Source organism: Macrobrachium rosenbergii, chromosome 4, assembly GCF_040412425.1.
Source record: "Macrobrachium rosenbergii isolate ZJJX-2024 chromosome 4, ASM4041242v1, whole genome shotgun sequence".
NCBI classification, from domain to species: Eukaryota; Metazoa; Arthropoda; class Malacostraca; order Decapoda; family Palaemonidae; genus Macrobrachium; species Macrobrachium rosenbergii.
In genome coordinates, this window is record NC_089744.1 from 41,635,873 (window position 1) to 41,651,283 (window position 15,411).

At 40.0% G+C, this 15,411-nt stretch overlaps 1 protein-coding gene across 1 annotated transcript in view; it reads left to right on the top strand.

Moving 5' to 3' along the window:
• Window positions 1–15,411, top strand: part of Lnk (SH2B adapter-like protein Lnk) — a 157,224-nt gene that overhangs the window by 40,162 nt on the left and 101,651 nt on the right. Inside the window, exon 3 of the mRNA XM_067094982.1 lies at window positions 8,756–8,859. Coding sequence (XP_066951083.1) covers window positions 8,756–8,859 — 104 coding nt within the window. The remainder of the gene's footprint in view (window positions 1–8,755; window positions 8,860–15,411) is intronic.

Sequence of the window (15,411 nt, forward strand, 5' to 3'; positions counted from 1 at the left end):
CTATTCGTGGACTCACCTATTCACAGATTTCTCTGTGGAACATATATGCCCATTATTCACGGAAAATGTGCCCATTCACGGTATTTTTCACTGAGAAATATTCACTAATTACTGTATTTTCATATCATTTTCATGACTAAATGCACTTTTTGTGATAAAACTATTAAAATACTCAGTTATAAGCATTTTTAGGGTTTTTTTGTTTTTGTTTATACTATCAAAATGGTAGTTCTAAGTGTTTTTAGAGGGGTTTTAAGTATTCACGGATTTTAGCTATTCGCAGGGGACGGGGTTGCGGTATGCATCCCCTGCGAATACGGGGGGGGTGTTTACTGTATTGGTTATTTCCAGTACAGTACTTCATAGTAGACCTTTGACATGAGTAATGAAACATTTTTTAAATACTTAGATCTACCCCTCCAATTCCTGATTATTCCTACAGGAATACAAAACACTTTTTAAGTTAAGAACATTTTCCACTTTTACAGCCAGACAGTTGAATGAATGTAATTAGTAAAATAGCTGTATGGCAACACTGTCGAGTGAGTGGGGGGAACCCCACATCCCACTCACAGAAATATCCATTTCATCTTTCAACCATTCTAGGTGAGGTTGTATGCTGCTAATCTCTCCTCTTCCTGTGGATGAATGTAGCTGAGTTTAATGTTCCTTGTTTTATTTGTTTTCTATATGTTTTTGATTGTATTTTATGTTTTGTTTTGTTGTCTCAGTTAGTGTAAAAGTTTACAGGAATCTGGACCATTATTTTGAATAGTTAAAAGTCAACCTCAGTAAGTTATTCAGCGATTTTTACTGCTAGGACCTATCTTTTGTGTCCATGGTCTTTATAGTGCTCATCAGGGCAGACAGGCATGTCAGCCTTTCTTTTGGGAGAGGATCCAACTCATGCTTTCGAGAATCTGTTAGTACCTGAGGGTCACTCTCCTCCAGAACCCCTTTAGGCAGAATTGGAACAGTTTTTTCTAGAGATTATCAGGCTTATTTGTGCACTTAATGATCATAGGGAATCAACCACAGTTCTTTCTTCAATCCCAGACAATAGAGCATACTCTAGGGTGCACTCTGAAGCCAAGGTTCTCTTTCCAGCTGCTGTGGAAACTGCTTGCTTGTGATGTCTTGAGTTAGGTTAACAGTCTGATCTGTGGGTTAGAATGTTCCCTGCTGTCCAGAAGATTAAGCAAGCTACTTTCACTGCCACTGATGCACCAAAGGAAGTTTTACTAGCCAGAGCATGCATAGACTACAGGTATACTGCTTAAAGTTGTTTAGTCAGTTTGAGAACACAAATGAACTCCCTCTGGAGAAACTGTGAAAAGGTTCATCCCTCCTGGTTACAGGGTCAAGAGCATTCTTCCTTCTTGGTTATAGGGTCAAGAGCATTCTTCCCTCCTGGTTATAGGGTCAAGAGCCATTGAGTCATTTGCCATTACCTCCTTCCAGGGCAGCACTCTTCAACCCTTGGTTGAAGATGCTCGCTGACTTTGTCACTGAACTCTCATGTGAAAGTGAGAGTGAAGTTCTTGAGGTTGTTAGTGTTAGAATTTAAGAATCTATTGATTAGATTAAAAAGCCTTAAACTTTGATGCCAGTTCATTTTCATTGTTTGTATGGAATTTAAATACATTTATCTTGTCATTTCTTAACAACTTAAATTTTCAAATTCCGTTGCATTCATGTGATTTTGATATAGTACAGTGGCTGCTCGGTATATAAATTTAATTCGTTCCAAATTCCAACTTGTATATCGAAATATTCATATGTATCAGCAGCATCGGTTAACAACGCTTTAGTTTTATGGCACTTGGCTAACAACGTCGTTAGTGAGATGTTTGACGCCAGTAAGCGGTTTGTCAATGTCAGCAGGCATTTTACAATGTTGGTAGGAGGTTTATCAGCGTTGGTAAGCTATTTTTGACGACAGTAAGCGGTTTATCAGTGCTTACCGCATCGTAAATGCCATTTATTACCAATATTACTGTGATGTTCTGGTTATCAATGATTTTTGGTTACCGGCACTCAGCTGGGAATGGAACCCCTGCTATTAACGGGAGACTTGCCTATATTCCTATAAGGAATAATGGGAATTCAATTAATTTGTCTCACACTCAAGAATTTCCCCCCATATCCACCGTTTGTACCTACGTGAATACAATTATTTTAAGTGCAAGCACAACATATAGGTTAATGATAACCATATTCAACAAAATAAATAAAAGAGTAAAGCATTTTACAATAAAGTTTAACATGAAAGATGAACAAAGCCATCTATCACCGTGGTGACACACAGATGACTTGAGATGGAGGGAGGGAGTGTTTATACTGTTGAGGAGAAGAGACAGTAAAATCAGTACTGTATGTACGTAATAGCAGTAGCAATTCACATAAAAAAAATAAAAGAGGGGAATTTCACAATAAATTCAACATAATGATACAATATAAAAACAATCAAATGCAGTACAGTAACAATAAAAAATCGAAAGTCTTACCTTGAGCGAGTGTTCGGGACTGCACTGAGTGAGACGGTAGAGAGGTTAGGGAGGGGATGGTGGTGGGCTATTGGGTGAGAGATGGGATATGCTTTCCACTGACTTCCCAGCTGTACCACTGGGACTGGGCTCAGATGATTTTTCTCTTTCACTACATTTCACCTGTTTTCTTTCACTTACACTCAGTTCGTCCGAATCACTTCTTTTTGTTACAGTAAAATACTTATCGAGTGACACTTGCTTTTTCCGATTTTTTAGCACTGTAATAGTAATTCATCCCAACTTTGACATTTTGGAAGAGAGAGCCATCGTCCTAGTTGTTTTATCGCCTTCCCACTACCTCCTCCCATCACTACATCCACATGGCCCTCCTCCTATCATCCAGGACTGAGGGGATCCCATCTCTTCCCACAATTCCGGCTGGCTCTGCTTCAGATTCTACCAACTAGCCTGTAAATAGAATTTTTAGCTCGTACACGGAAACAAATTTTTTCGAAAACTTTACTTCATATAACGAAAATACGGATAACGAATCATTTGTATGCTGAGGAACCACTGACTGTTTGTACTTTTGTCACCTCCATGACTTTTTACGCATTTCAGTTGATTTGGAAACACCAACAGAGTAGCACCAAAACATTAAATTAAAATAATTAAAAATATGCATAGGTTGTTCATTGTCTTGAGATTCATCAGTCTACTGATGTTCTCTTATATAAACACTGAGGGGTTTCAGCCAACAAGAAGCATTGTGCTGTAAATGACTGGTATGTATATGGCAAAATTCGTGTCTGGGTTAAATATACCAACCAGTGAAACTTTGATTATCCTTGTCAATTTTGCTGATTTTAAGTCTCCCAGAAATATCCACTTTATTCAGTGTTAGGTAAACACTTAATAAGAGAGATCGTTTACATAATATATGAAACCACATACAGTCATTATAATGCAAAGGTCAAGAGCTAAGGCCAAATAAGTTTTCAGGAATTTTCCAATTTGTACTAATCATTGGATTTGCAAAATTAGTTCTGTTGATGGATAGATAGTGTACAGTAAATATAAAATAAGTTCTGATGTAATGAAGGTCTCTACATTTCTGGGGAACTGTATATCAAGCTGGCCATAAAACCTTTCTTGGAAGCATTAACTCATAACATGTTGTGCATCTCTAATATAGACTGTTTATTATCTAATAACTACAGTTGATATTAGCAATGCTTTATTTTCAGCATTAGCAGTTACTTTGTTTTCAAAAGCTGCTGGGAATGACTGTAAGTCCCACCCACCCATGAGTTATGGTAGCCATTCAGTCTAGCACAAAACAGTTGCCAGATTTTTATTGATTTTAGATGCCTTATGTCAAGGGTACAGACCATCATGGTGAGAGCATTTTGTGTGTGGATGTGTTTCTCCAGAGTGGCAATCTCTCTGCCAAGCATGTGACCTTGGGCAGCCGTATTGATACTCCTGGTTCGGCATACAGTACAACACTATAGAGACAAAACACTAAGGCAACAAATTGCTTTTTTTACCTTGTTTAATTATTATAAGATTATGTTATTTTATTACAGGTAAGCTAATCATTATGTATAATATTACTGAAAATGTTGTTTGGAAGTCTGTTGCTGAAGTAAAGAATTCTGCATTCTGATCTGTATATATCTCAAATATTGGAATGCATCTTGTAAACAAGCCAATTGTGGAAAAGGCTAGCAAATTCATTTCTTTCTATTATAAGGCTTTGGAATGATATTAACAGAATTGTTAAATAAGGACTATCATAAGAAAATGATTTTGACTTATTTGGAATAAAATTGTTCTTAGAAAAAGGATAAGACAGGAAAAAGGCCTGCTGAATGAGTAGGCATAGGTCTAGTATTTGTTTAGCCAAGATTCTTTTTCTTATTGTTACCATCATTACAGGATATTTTTCCATGGTTATTCAATAACTTTTACCATACAGAAATTGTTTTATATACAGTAGAGAGCCTCTTATCCAGAATCATCAGGAGCAAGAGTGTCTTGGATAACTGACTCTAGGTCATACTGTAGTCTAGGTTAATTCAGTCATCCTTGACAAAATCAACTTTATGAATAAACTGTATACTGTAATAATTACGATTGCAAAACATTAAGATCATTAAAATTATTAAAAATATTAAGGAGGCAATTATATTTAGTAAAGAAAGCAAAATGTTAAATTTACTAATCTGACATGCACATAGTTTATAAAAGCAAGAATACAAACCATAATTTATTTGACAAGGAATTAGAGAGTTGCCTTAAAGAGATTACTTTGGAGTCTGTCACTAGTGACTTAACGCCTTCAGATCATAGCATCTTAAGTTTTAAAAGAAAGACCAGAAAATACTATAATACTGTACATTAAATGTCACTTTACTTACTTGGAGAAAGGAGACAATACTAATCTTACAATGTACTAGTGGTTCCCTACTTAAGAGTAGCTGTAGGAGACAATACTAATCTTACAATGTACTAGTGGTTCTCTACTTAGAGTAGCTGTCCCATCCTGGGCCTCATCCTCGAGGAAGGACAAAAAGATTAGCAGTGGTACTGGCAAGAACAACCAAACTATACCACCAGTCAGACACCTTGGATATCAGAAGAGGCTAGATTGCCTGAATTTGTACTGTTTAGGCAGTTGATAAAAACATATCCTCAAAGGCATAGTAACTTAAACCACAGGCATCTGTTTGTCTTTAGTAACTGCACTAGATCCAACAGATGGAAATGGAGCTAAAAAGGTGCAATGCCAACCACTTTGGAAACTTCTTCACATATAAGATGGCATCATGATGGAAAGACTACCGGCTGAAGTTGTGACTAGTTCCGCTACTAGTCAGTTCAACAATAGATTAGACAAAATAATTGACATAGGCTACTTCTGTAAGTCTTCCCAGCACCTCTATCCATGTAACTCTTTGGGGAAAGTTTAGAAATGTTTAGAGGTTGAACCAAGATTCTTTACTCTTATGCAACTTAAAGGAATCCATGTTACAGGTGATACTAGAGACAACAACAAATTATGGAAAATCTTTATGGTGGGATTCAACTGCTTTGCTCTTCTGCTTATCCATTCAGTGTAATAGTTTGATGTTGGATCTGTTCAGTATTTGTATGAATGAGCATTTCTTTCTTTGCTTTTTGTGTACATGAAGTTGTTATAGTGCTAGAAAGCACTTTTTCTGCCAACAAGAAGAAATAAGAATGGAAAATTTGTTACTGTCAGTTTATTGACAATACTTTGTCATTTGTAGTTGCTAACAAATCAGGATTAGGTTCTCACCACATGAGCTAAAGATGATGCTGTACCACCTCAATTACAATGCTTGTACTTAGGACCAATTGCTAATGAGGGAGTTCCTAGCCATGGCTACTTGTTGGAGAGTGAGTCTTGGATGAGACAGATACCCCACTTTTCCTCAAGGTTGACAGATTTCCAGACATGCTCCCAGTAGTAAGATGATAGCTTCTTTCCTTGGTTTAGTCATAGTTTTCTCTGTGGATAGTTTCTTTCCTTGGTTTAGTCATAGTTTTCCCTGTGGATATTTGTATGTTGCCAGTCACCTCCTTTCTTAGAAGACAGGTATTTCTGGTAAAGGTTCTTCAACTTGGTGACATCTTAGCATTGCAAAGCATTGCAAAAATATAACCTGATAATTAAAGAGCTATAGTTGAGCTTGATGTACAGCCTTTGGAGATGGTCTCTTTTATTCATGACTTGAAACTATGTAGGGTGTTGACATCATGATGTCAGTGTTAAAGAAGCCAAGCTGGTGTCTTCAGATCCTTATTAAGATATAAGAGGACATATCTTGGTCTGGTATTGCTTCTAAAAAACGAGGAAACATGGGTTGCAAGGATAATCCCTAAGTCATCTTGGAGTTTTGGCCTTTGAAACATACGACAAGGACAACTTCATGTGAGTGGTTATGCAGTGGATGCTTCTGTCCAAGCAAAAGAAGCTAGAAAACTAGATCTTTCCATTTAAAGAAATACTCTCTCACTTATATGGTTGACATTAAAAGATTTTCCATCAATGGTAAAATCAGCAGACCTTCAGGACAGGGAGTACAGTACAGTGATTCTCCTTCGCCAAAGGTTCCGCTTTACATCAGTGTCTAAATGCAAAGATAGGGAGCCTGCTTGCTAGGCTCTGATACTGCATATGAGGGAGCTGTAATTTATTTCGTTGATGCTAAAGACAGTGTTTGAAGGATTAGAACGTGTGTTTTCTTCTAAGAGGCAATATGTCATTCATGGGACGTAGGTTTCAATCACTATGACACACTTTATATCCAAATGGGCACTAAGTTACTATGACATACTTTATATCCAAAGGGGCACTATGGCCTTAGTGTCTGGGTTCTTCAGTTGTAAGTTTTCCCTGAGCAAAGGCCAGCAAGATAGCCGTAGTCCCGAGGTTCGCTTCAGGAAGAAAGGTTATGGTCATAGATACCTTATTTAGAAGAAAGAAGTTCAGTCTTCAGAATGGTTGCTCATTTCAGATGACTGCAGATTCCTGTGGTAGTGGTGGTTCACCCCTTGTTTCATTGTTCATGACCATCTTGATTACAAGCTCCCAACATTTTACACTGCTTTTCCTGATCCAGCATTGTCAGGCAACAATAAACAAGATCTTGAGGTCCAAGAACCTGTTATTGACTAAAGTAGCTCCTTTTGGCCATAGCATGAGAGGTTTGCTAACCTTCTAAGGCTGCTGACAGCTCTTTCCAGTAGGCTACCCAAGTAGGGAAAGACACTCCAAGACTCCACAGGCAGAGGTACTGTTGGTCTCATTCACACAATTTGTTGACCTTCACATTCCCCAGCTGGAACTGAGTGGACCGAATTTGGGTTCTTCAGTAGCACTGAGGTGATCATATCACTTAAGAGATGTGGAGGTGAGTGAGTGAGCTTCACATGCTCTTGAGGAACCTTATGCTTAGCAAGGATTGGGAGTTGATGGATCTGCCCCTTACAGCAAAGTTTGTTGCAGAAACAAACTGGTATGTAAATTAGAAGAAGCTGCAATGCCCTGTTTCCATCCATCACTTTTTCCTTTCTAAGGAAAAGTGTTATAACTTTTTTGTCATACAAGTCATTGTAAGGATAATTGGGATGTCAAATTTCTATGGATGACAAACCACTTAAGTTATTCTCATTGTCCAGAAGAAGTTATTTGATTTCTCTCCACTTGTAAATGCAGTATGATGTTGACCTTAAGCTTATTGAATCGTCACTGTTGTACAGTCAACAGGAGGGTACACATACTTATGGTGAGGCTCGGTTACTCAGTCAATTTCCATGTTTGTGGTGTGAGTGTTGAAGTTCCAAACAGTTGGTTCTTGCAGTAGCAGTGGAACGGATGCTCTCTCCTCCAGGTAAGGTTTCAGATTTCATTGATTCTTCATCCTCAATGCCATATTTATATTCCCCTTTTTCATTATTACATTCTATGGCAAGCATGTTTTATTATTGGACAAGTGCTGTCCTCTACTGTTGTAACACTCCTGAAGGTACTGTAGGCAGTATGAGGCCCTCAGCCTGCACTATTTATGGACGGGTTGGATGTAAGAGGCTGACATTGTAACTCAGCCTTGAAAATACCAACCTCCATGAGTTTTGTAAATATCAAGAGATTTTCCATCAAGTAGAACTCCGTTTTTATTTGGAAGATGAGCTTGGATTTTAGCATCTTCTTCCCATCTTATTTGTGAGTTCAGTTCATTATAAGTATGGGTTTGTGAAACAAATTAAATTTTTCAAAAACAGAATTACAGTAACTTTTGTATAAACCCATTACATATGAGAGTTCCTTCCTTCCAAACAGGGTTTTTTTTTTTTTTTGCAGCTCATGGATCAGATGACACAAACGTTAATGCTAATGAGTGCTTGGGACCTGAGGCTCTGCCCAAGCATTCCCAATGGTGGTTTTCCTGTTCTTTTTTTATTTTAAGAGGGATTGAAGTGCTGAGGCAATTTTGTGACCCTGCAGTTAATGAAATGGGCTCATTTTAAGGTAATGGTTTTGTGTTAAAAAATGTCTGCTATTAATTGTTCAAACTCATTGTTGTTATATTATTATTGTAGTTAGCCTAGGACTAAATTGCTGTGAAATGCTTTTTATGATAGGATCAAAAAAATACCATTTTAGTTCTAAAGGTGTTACTAAAAGTGATGAAATTTTATTGGGATCTTTTGCTAGTAATGAAGTTTCTTTACAGGCTGATAGTGGGAATGAATGGGTAGTCGAAGCTCAGGATCAAGAGGATATGAAAGCATGGCTAACTACTATTATTTCTTACTGTTGTGCAAATAACAAAGAACAGTAAGTAACATACAGTAGTGTAAGTTAACTGATTCAATGGTGATCATGTAGTGCGAGAGTCAAGGTGTCATGGCATCAAGTGTATAAATACTAATGATATCCTCCCAGCCCTATATTATTACAACTACAGGAGTTAGTTGTCAATAAAGTGAGTTTGGCCAGGTGCTTTCAACTAGAAGTAAGAATTCTTGGAACTGTTTGTCATATGAAAGTCTCTTATTAATAAAGGGAGCCTCCCTCTCACCACTACATTAGCCTCTTTCACAGCTCGGGTTGCACCACTTATAGATAATATTCTGATTTTGATATCACATACCCATAATTTCTGTGGCTTAATCTCTGATAGACACCTAAACTGGAAGGCCCACATAGCCTGCAGAAAAGGGAAATGCAATAATGCATTAAACTTGATCAATTATCCCACACAAATTGGGGACCTGACAGATTACTCTTGACATGTCTGTTCTAGGCTATGTATTCCAGATATACAGTTCAGCCAGGGCACTGCCCCCCCCTCCTTGAAAAATAATGACAAGATAATAATATTGAAGATTTAGATAATAATAAATGAGAAATATAAAAATATACAAATATTTTTATAATGTATATATATATAATATATACATATATAGGTATACATAATATGTTTTATATATATATATATATATATATATATATATATATATATATATATATATATATATATATATATATATATATATATATATAATATGAAAAATGTTGCCCTCCCATGAAATTTTTATGGATCTGCTAGTGCAGTATGTACAAAATTGTACACATACACTTAATATTTTTAGCATAATTATCCAAATATTATATATACATAATATGTATATGTATATATATATATATATATATATATATATATATATATATATATATATATATATATATATATATATATATATATATATATATATATATATATATATATATATATATATATATATATAATATAATATATATATATATATATATATATATATATATATATATATATATATATATATATATATATATATATATATATATATATATATATATATATATACATATATATATATATATATATATATATATATATACAGGCGGTAAAAGTTTTGACGTGAGTTCCGTTCTTTTGTCAACGAAAATCGTCATGAAGGCGGAAAATCGTCGAAAATCGTCAAAAATCATAAGAAAACCTTACTTTTAATGCTCTGGGTGCATTGAAAACGATGTAAACTGCATTATTATTGAGTTTTACATAAAAAAACCTTCAAATTATGATTATTCTGCCGTTTTGGGCCATATTTCTTCCGTGGATCGGCGACGACGCGTCGCAACCCCGAACATACGTCGAAGCCGGAAATAATTTCTGATGAATATATTTGAAAAGCGTCGTAACCTCGAACGTCAGAAGTCGGAACCGTCTGTAAACCAGGGGACTGCCTGTATATATATATATATATATATATATATATATATATATATATATATATATATATAAAGGGATTTTGACAGAGGAAAAATCTATTTCTGAGAAGGTCCCGTGTCACCCGGTGAAATTCCATTACAGCACAATTTCTAGGTATAACAATGCTAGATATACCAGAGAAAAAGAGCTTTCAGGAAAGCTGGGGTTACTACCCCAGTCGACCGTCTTTTAGAAGACGTCGGTATAATGAAGGGTGAGTGAAATACCACTACCACGGAAATATACTCGAAAGATCTCTCCTTATCAAAACCCCGTAAAGAGCGGTGAGCCGTTACAGCCCCACACTCAACACCCGCCAGGACGGCGACACCAGCGCCACCTACTTCATTCCATGCTAGCACTAACCCCAGACTTGGCATGTGCAAAAAGGGGAGGGAGTACTAGACTAGACAGGGAGGGTCACCGGGTGACACGGGACCTTCCTCAGAAATAGATTTTTCCTCTGTCAAAATCCCTTTTCTGAGTCCAGTCCCGTGTCAGCCGGTGAAATAGTGATAGAGAATCATGCCAAGACTGCTACTACTGGAAAACAAGGGGGGGTAACCTGAAGAAAAGGCAAAATTGTAACGAAAATAATTTTAATTAAAGAATCTCTTCCATGAAGCAAGAATACTTAAAAGTAAGGCAACTTAACTTTAAGGCACACCAATAAACTTAACACTACCAAACACTGGAGGTCTCCTGACTGATGGGTAGAAAACCTCAAAAATCTTAAAATTACTTAAAAGTAGTGAAACATGAAATGTGCACAGAACAAGAAATACAACTTTAAAACTATATATGTAAACTTAGGCTTAAACATGTAAGAGGCAAGACTAATGAAAATAACACACAATTATCCGAGTGCGTGGAGCCAACAAAAACTGTCCAGTACCCCAAACGAAACAATTATGGCTAATCAGGTTACAGTTTTCCATCATAAAACACAAACATATCAATATGAAGAGCTAGGCAGTGAGGCATAAACTACCAGGAAAACAAGCAGAGAAGCAAATGAGGTAGGCGGGCGGGGAAAAGGAAAGGATATAATTATTTAATGTGGGAGATGACACTTCCCACTGCTACAGTAGAATATTTCAGGGCTTCGAGTGATTTTAAATAGTGGCGTTTAAACACTAGAGGTGATTTCAACCCGTATATTTTGATAACTCTGAAAAGTCCATATTATGAAAATAATTAGTAGAAGTAGCCACTGCTCTAATATCATGAACTTTAGGAACTGAGTCTGGGTTGGCTTGTTTAATGAAATACAGAATCTGTTGTCTTATACCATTAAGGGAAAGAGTACCACCTTTCTCCCTGATAAAAAAGAGGACCCGACTTACTCTGTGGAGTTCTTGAGAGATAAGATTTAAGTGTATGGACTGGACATAAAGATTGATCTTGAGGAAGGGCACCACCTTCCAGGGAGACCACCTGTCCTGTGGGTCTTCGTTTTTAGCTAAAAACTAGGGTCAGGGGAGAGGAGGACTTCTCCGGATGGGAGGAAGTTAACAAAATTATCACCTCTAGTGAGAGCTGACAGCTCTGAAATTCTAGCACCTGAAGCCAAACTAAGTAAAAATAAGGTTTTCCTTAACAGATCTTGATAAGAGCAATTTAAGTTATCCAACTCTGACGCTAATTTAAGGACGTCATTGAGAAACCAAGTAACCGAATGTGGACGTGATACTGGTCTCAGACGAGCACATGCTCTGGGGATGGATGAAAAATAAGAATCTGTAAGGTCAATTTTAAAGCCGTAAAGAAATACTTTCTTCAATGCTGACTTGACTGTGGTAATAGTGGCCGGAGCCAGGCCTTTCTCAAACAGTGACCTAAAGAAGGAAACTCCTAAATTAGTCGTCATAATTTTGGCTTCAGATGCTTTTCAGGAAGGAGGCTAACTTTTTGATTGCTGAGTCATATTGCCTAATAGTAGAATCTCTTTTATCTGATTCTAAAAACAGAGTGTTGACAGGGTCAATGTTTGCTCCTTTTGAGCTGCGAACTTTATAAAGTCCATAAAGCTAGGGCATCTTGAATCCTTGAGGAAGCTGACACAGTCTTGGTTTGTACTGTCTGGGTCAGAATGGGCTTGGGAATCCGAAGACTCCATAAGCCCAGTTCCTGAAGGAGAGGGAACCAATTGCTCTTCGGCCAATAGGGGCTACCAGAGCTGGTTGACCTTTGAATGTCCTTAGTTTGTGTAAAACTTTCAGCAGCAAATTTATTGGAGGGAACAGATAAATTCTCTCCCAACTGTTCCAATCTACTGTCATTGCGTCTGTGGCGAACGCCTGAGGGTCCAGGTTGGGGGCTACGTAACAGGGGAGCTTGAAGTTGCTCTCTGTTGCGAACAGATCCACTTGGAGTCCCGGGACCCGGCGGCAAATCCACTGAAAAGATTCCGCGTCCAGGGACCACTCCGTCTCCAACGGAGTAGTCCTGGACAGAGAATCCGCCACCACGTTCCGGACGCCTGCCAGGTGGGTGGCTGACAGGTGCCAACCGTGCTTGTTCGCCAGGAGAAGATAGCTACCATTACTTGGTTTACTCGACCTGATTTGGAGCCGCCCTGTTGATGCAATGAACCACCACTGCGCTGTCTAGCACCAACCTGATATGAATCCGATTGGGGGGCGGATTTTCTTCAGCGTCAGAAAGACCGCCATGGCTTCCAGGGTGTTTATATGGAACTGCTGAAACATTGTGGACCACGTTCCCTGTACTTTTTGTTTTGGTGAATATCCCCCCCAGCCGCTTAGAGAAGCGTCTGTGTGGATAACTAGTGCCGGAGGGGGAAACTGAAGTGGGACTGTTTTGGACAGGCCCTTGACTGTGGTCCAAGGCCGAAGCCTTGTCTTTAAGATCCGAGGGATAGAGGAGACCCTGTCCCTGAGCTTGGTGTTTGCTCGGCTCCGCCACACCCTGTTTATGTCCTTTAACTTGGCTTTCAAGAGCAGGTCTGTTACTGAAGCAAACTGGAGAGACCCGAGGACCCTTTCCTGGGACCGGCGGGATGCTGACTGATTTTTGAGAAACCTCTTGGTGAGAGACTCTATCTCTTTCCTCTTGGAAGGAGGGAGAGACAACGTGTGGGAGGACAGGTCCCACTGAAGACCCAGCCATTGAAACCGAGACTCCGGAGTCAGGCGGGACTTCTCCCTGTTCAGCTGAAAACCCAATGACTCTAGGAAATTGGTGACTATGGACGTGGCTTTCTGACACTCCGGCACAGTTGGAGCCCAGATTATCCAGTCGTCCAGGTACGCTGCTAGGGAGATTCCTTGGGACCGGAGCTGCTGTACTACCGTATCCGCCAGCTTGGTGAATATCCTGGGTGCAATGTTCAGACCGAAGGGCATGACCCTGAAGGAGTAGGCTTGGTTCCCGAGTCTGAAACCGAGGAACTGAGAGAAGTTCCGCGCAACTGGGACGTGATAATAAGCGTCTGAAAGACCGATAGAGGTGGTGACGGCTCCACGCGGAAGTAGAGTCCGGACCTGAGCTACCGTAAGCATGCGAAACTTGTCGCATTTTATGTAGAGATTTAGACGCGACAGATCCAGGATCACTCTTAGCTGATCGGAGCCTTTTTTGGGAACAGTGAATAGCCTGCCTTGAAATTTTAGGTGCCTTGCTTTCTTTATTGCTCGTTTGTTGAGCAATCCTTTTACATAATCCTGTAGGATTGATGTGGGTGGCTGGTAAAATCTGTTTGGAGGAGGATTCTTGATCCAGCTCCACCCCAGTCCCTTGGACACAATGCTGTGTGCCCAAGGGCTGAAGGTCCACTGGTCCCTGAACCAATACAGGCGACCGCCTACCTGCGTTTTCTCAGTGGGAGGGAGCGGGTTTGTTCCCTCTACCACGTCCTCTCCCCCTTGGGGTGGTGTTGGATTTTCCTCTGTAGGGGGCCTTGCCCCTTCCTCCCCTTGCCACCCTGTTGAGGCCGTGAAAAAATCCACGGCCTTCATATGTAGGGTTGTATGCTGGTGAGGATACATAGGAGGCGCCGCTGGTTGAACCAAAACATACTGCTGGGGTTGGGACTTAGAGGTAGATGGCTGGGCCACTGCCGAGACCGGGGACGGCTTGAACCATCGCCTGATGAGGCCTCTTATGCCTCCTGAACCTTTTTTCCTCCTCTCGTCTGGGGCCGGCCGATTCTGGGGTCTTGCGCTTATAAGTGGGAATTCCCCACGGAGCGCGAAGACTCTGATTGGCCCGTGTAGCCTCGGACATGACGGATGTAACCTCTCCTTCAGGGAAGAGGTTAGGTCCCCAGATTGAACTTTTAATGAGCTTGTTAGGCTCGTGGCGGATTGTAGCGTCAGCAAAAATAAATTTTCTACATTCCAGCCTAGCCATAACAAACTCATGCAAGTCTAACTGGAAGGTCGCCAGGAAAGACTTAGCCAGGACCTGGAAAAAGGGCTCGTCCGAGCCGGAGACGGCAGTAGCCTCAGTAAGACAGCCGGAGCTCAAGGACCGGGCTAACTTAGTCCGGGTCTCAAACTCCGCCTTTAACAATGATTCCGGCAGCTTAGGAGTTGCTCGCTAAACTGCGTGGAAGCGCAAAGAGGGTCCAGCTTGCCTACAGTGAAAGTGGACGGGGCGTCCACCCAGAACTCGTTACTTCCTGGGAATACCAGGGAAGTAGGGTCTGTTTCCCTCAATTGAGGAAAGGGGTTCCCATCAAAGGCATGCTCGGGTCGTGGCCAGAGCAATTTTATCCATACAAGGAGTGGGAAGATCTTCTCCCAGGGTGAACATCGTGAAATTGCCCTTGAAAGGGGTCAATTTTGTGTTCACTGCCTGCCACTCCGTCAGAGTGCGTGGGAGAGCCGACTGGGCTTGGTCTCTAGGGATGATGACAGTTTCCTAGGAACCTTGTCTGACCAATCCAGGCTTCTTCCGGTAAGCCTCACGAAGCCAGGATAAGGGGGCAAGAGATCGGGGGAAGAACTCCAACTCCTCCAACCGTCTCGTGCCCAGACCGCCTAAGGTGAGTTTGCCATCATGTTGGATGGCCCGAGTGCGAAACGCCAAGGGTTTCCGACATCAAAGCG